At 40.0% G+C, this 2,046-nt stretch overlaps 1 protein-coding gene across 1 annotated transcript in view; it reads left to right on the top strand.

Annotated features, from left to right (window-relative positions):
* LOC118242024 (uncharacterized) overlaps positions 1–2,046 on the top strand; it is a 2,918-nt gene extending 872 nt beyond the window's left edge. Inside the window, exons 2-3 of the mRNA XM_035530212.2 lie at positions 709–849; positions 1,081–2,046. Coding sequence (XP_035386105.1) covers positions 709–849; positions 1,081–1,271 — 332 coding nt within the window. The 3' untranslated portion in view covers positions 1,272–2,046. The remainder of the gene's footprint in view (positions 1–708; positions 850–1,080) is intronic.

The raw sequence follows: 2,046 nt of genomic DNA, 5'->3' as shown, positions 1-2,046 counted from the left end.
TACTGTATGGGTGAATAATAATTAATATTTCATACTATCATCAAAAATAATATAGCCTCAACCAATAACGCAAATCAAAGAAAACCTCTTGGCTGAGAGGCTTGAGCATTTGATTTTTCCAGCACACATAAAGGTTGATGTAATTCCCTTTCTACAGTACAGTGCACAGGGACACCATTAGCTGAACAGCCTCTCATTCGCGTTTGATGGTGCCACTGTGCACCTCATGCCACATCTGTCAGCAAGCTAGAGCATGAGTGTGGGGCAGGCTGACATAAGAGCAGGAAGTGAACGCAGTCAAGCCTAAGATAAGGTAGATAAGATAAGGTAGATAAGATAAAATAGATAAGACAAGGTCTTTCTCCCTGCCTGCCTGTGGTAACAGGTACACTGCCAGTATATTCCACCTTCTCAGTTTAAGGTTCGTTTTCCTACTTTCCTAACCTGGGTAGGGAATTGCCTCTTAATTGAAATAATACAGTATCCACTGTATATAGGCACATAATAAGTATGGAATAAGTATGGAATGTCCTGGATAGATAGATAGATAGATAGATAGATAGATAGATAGATAGATAGATAGATAGATAGATAGATAGATAGATAGATAGATAGATAGATAGATAGATAGATAGATAGATAGATAGATAGATAGATAGATTCTGTGACACTGATAATGATCTTTTGGGGGTTCTGTGTGTTTTGTAGCCAGTGGCCTGCAGTGTTATGCCTGCAACATTGTTGAGGGGCAGAGGTATGTTGATGTCGGATGTTCCAGCCCAGAGGTCATTACCTGCTCCCGTTCCCACAAAGGCTTCAAGCAGCGCTTCTGCATTAAAACAGAGAGCAGTAAGTACATGCTCCTGTACTTCCTGTTTCTCTGGAAAGTCTGTGTACTCCACTACACTGGAATGGAATCTTCTTGGGATGTGTGTGTGTGTGTGTGTGTGTGTGTGTGTGTGTGTGTGTGTGTGTGTGTGTGTGTCTGTTTGTATGGATGTGTGAACGTGTACACAGAATTGTTTTTTTTTTTAAATTATTCACAACTATTCAAACTTAATTTTATCTCCGTCGCTTCAGCTGCGTCGGGCACTGTGCTGACCAGTGGATGCGCAACGTCGCGACACTGCCACACGGAGGAGCTGCCCGGAGTCAGGATACACTGCTGCGATTCCGACCTGTGCAACAGCGCCTCTGGAGGCCACTGGTCGCTGTTACAGGCACTGCGCTTGCTTACGGTCTTACTCGCAATAAAGTGGCTACTGCTCTGAAGTCCACACAGCAAACTCGAACTTTTCTTCGGAAGTCCGCATGAGCAAAGTCGATATCCATGCACAAAATATCGATGGATACACAATGTCATATTGTGAACACAAGTTCTGTTTCACCCCCCAAAATCTTCGTCACCGCTACGGTTTATTATGTAATGATCGACATACGATCTCTATATTTTGAACAGTCTAAATGAGTTTAAATGTGATGGTAATTCAAACATATTTCAAAAGTGAAAATCAGTTTAGATATATCTTCAATGGTATTTCTTTTTTTTTTTTGTACAATACACCACTGGGGTCAAATTCTGTGAACGAAATATGATCGTTTTTCACTTTTACAGCTCGCGTCAGGCATTGCAGCAAGTTCTGCATAATTATTTTTCTTGCTCTCTCTTACGTTAATCTGCGTAATCTACGTTTAAAATCTTGCTATAAAAAAAGTTTTGGACTATTTTTATGTCTAACCTACAGATTCGGTAACGTAACGATACTTTTATTTTGGCATTTGAATACTATCTTGGACTCTTACCAACCCGTGCTAAAACATTTGTCACCCTTTGTCACCCCATAAGCAGCGCTTTTATTCCCTGACCAATGCACCTCTTTTAATTTATAGCAATAGATATTTATCCTTTACCTTTGGGACGGAATGACCGGGGCAATGACCAGGTCCACGGTAATGTATTTATTGCTATTATTTATGTATTTATAATGATGTGGTAATAATAATAATTTCCACCGGGATCAATAAAATGTTATCTTATTATCTTCA

Source organism: Electrophorus electricus, chromosome 5, assembly GCF_041902795.1.
Source record: "Electrophorus electricus isolate QZ-2024a chromosome 5, ASM4190279v1, whole genome shotgun sequence".
Classification (NCBI taxonomy): Eukaryota; Metazoa; Chordata; class Actinopteri; order Gymnotiformes; family Gymnotidae; genus Electrophorus; species Electrophorus electricus.
This window is presented reverse-complemented; position numbering and strand designations above follow the sequence as displayed.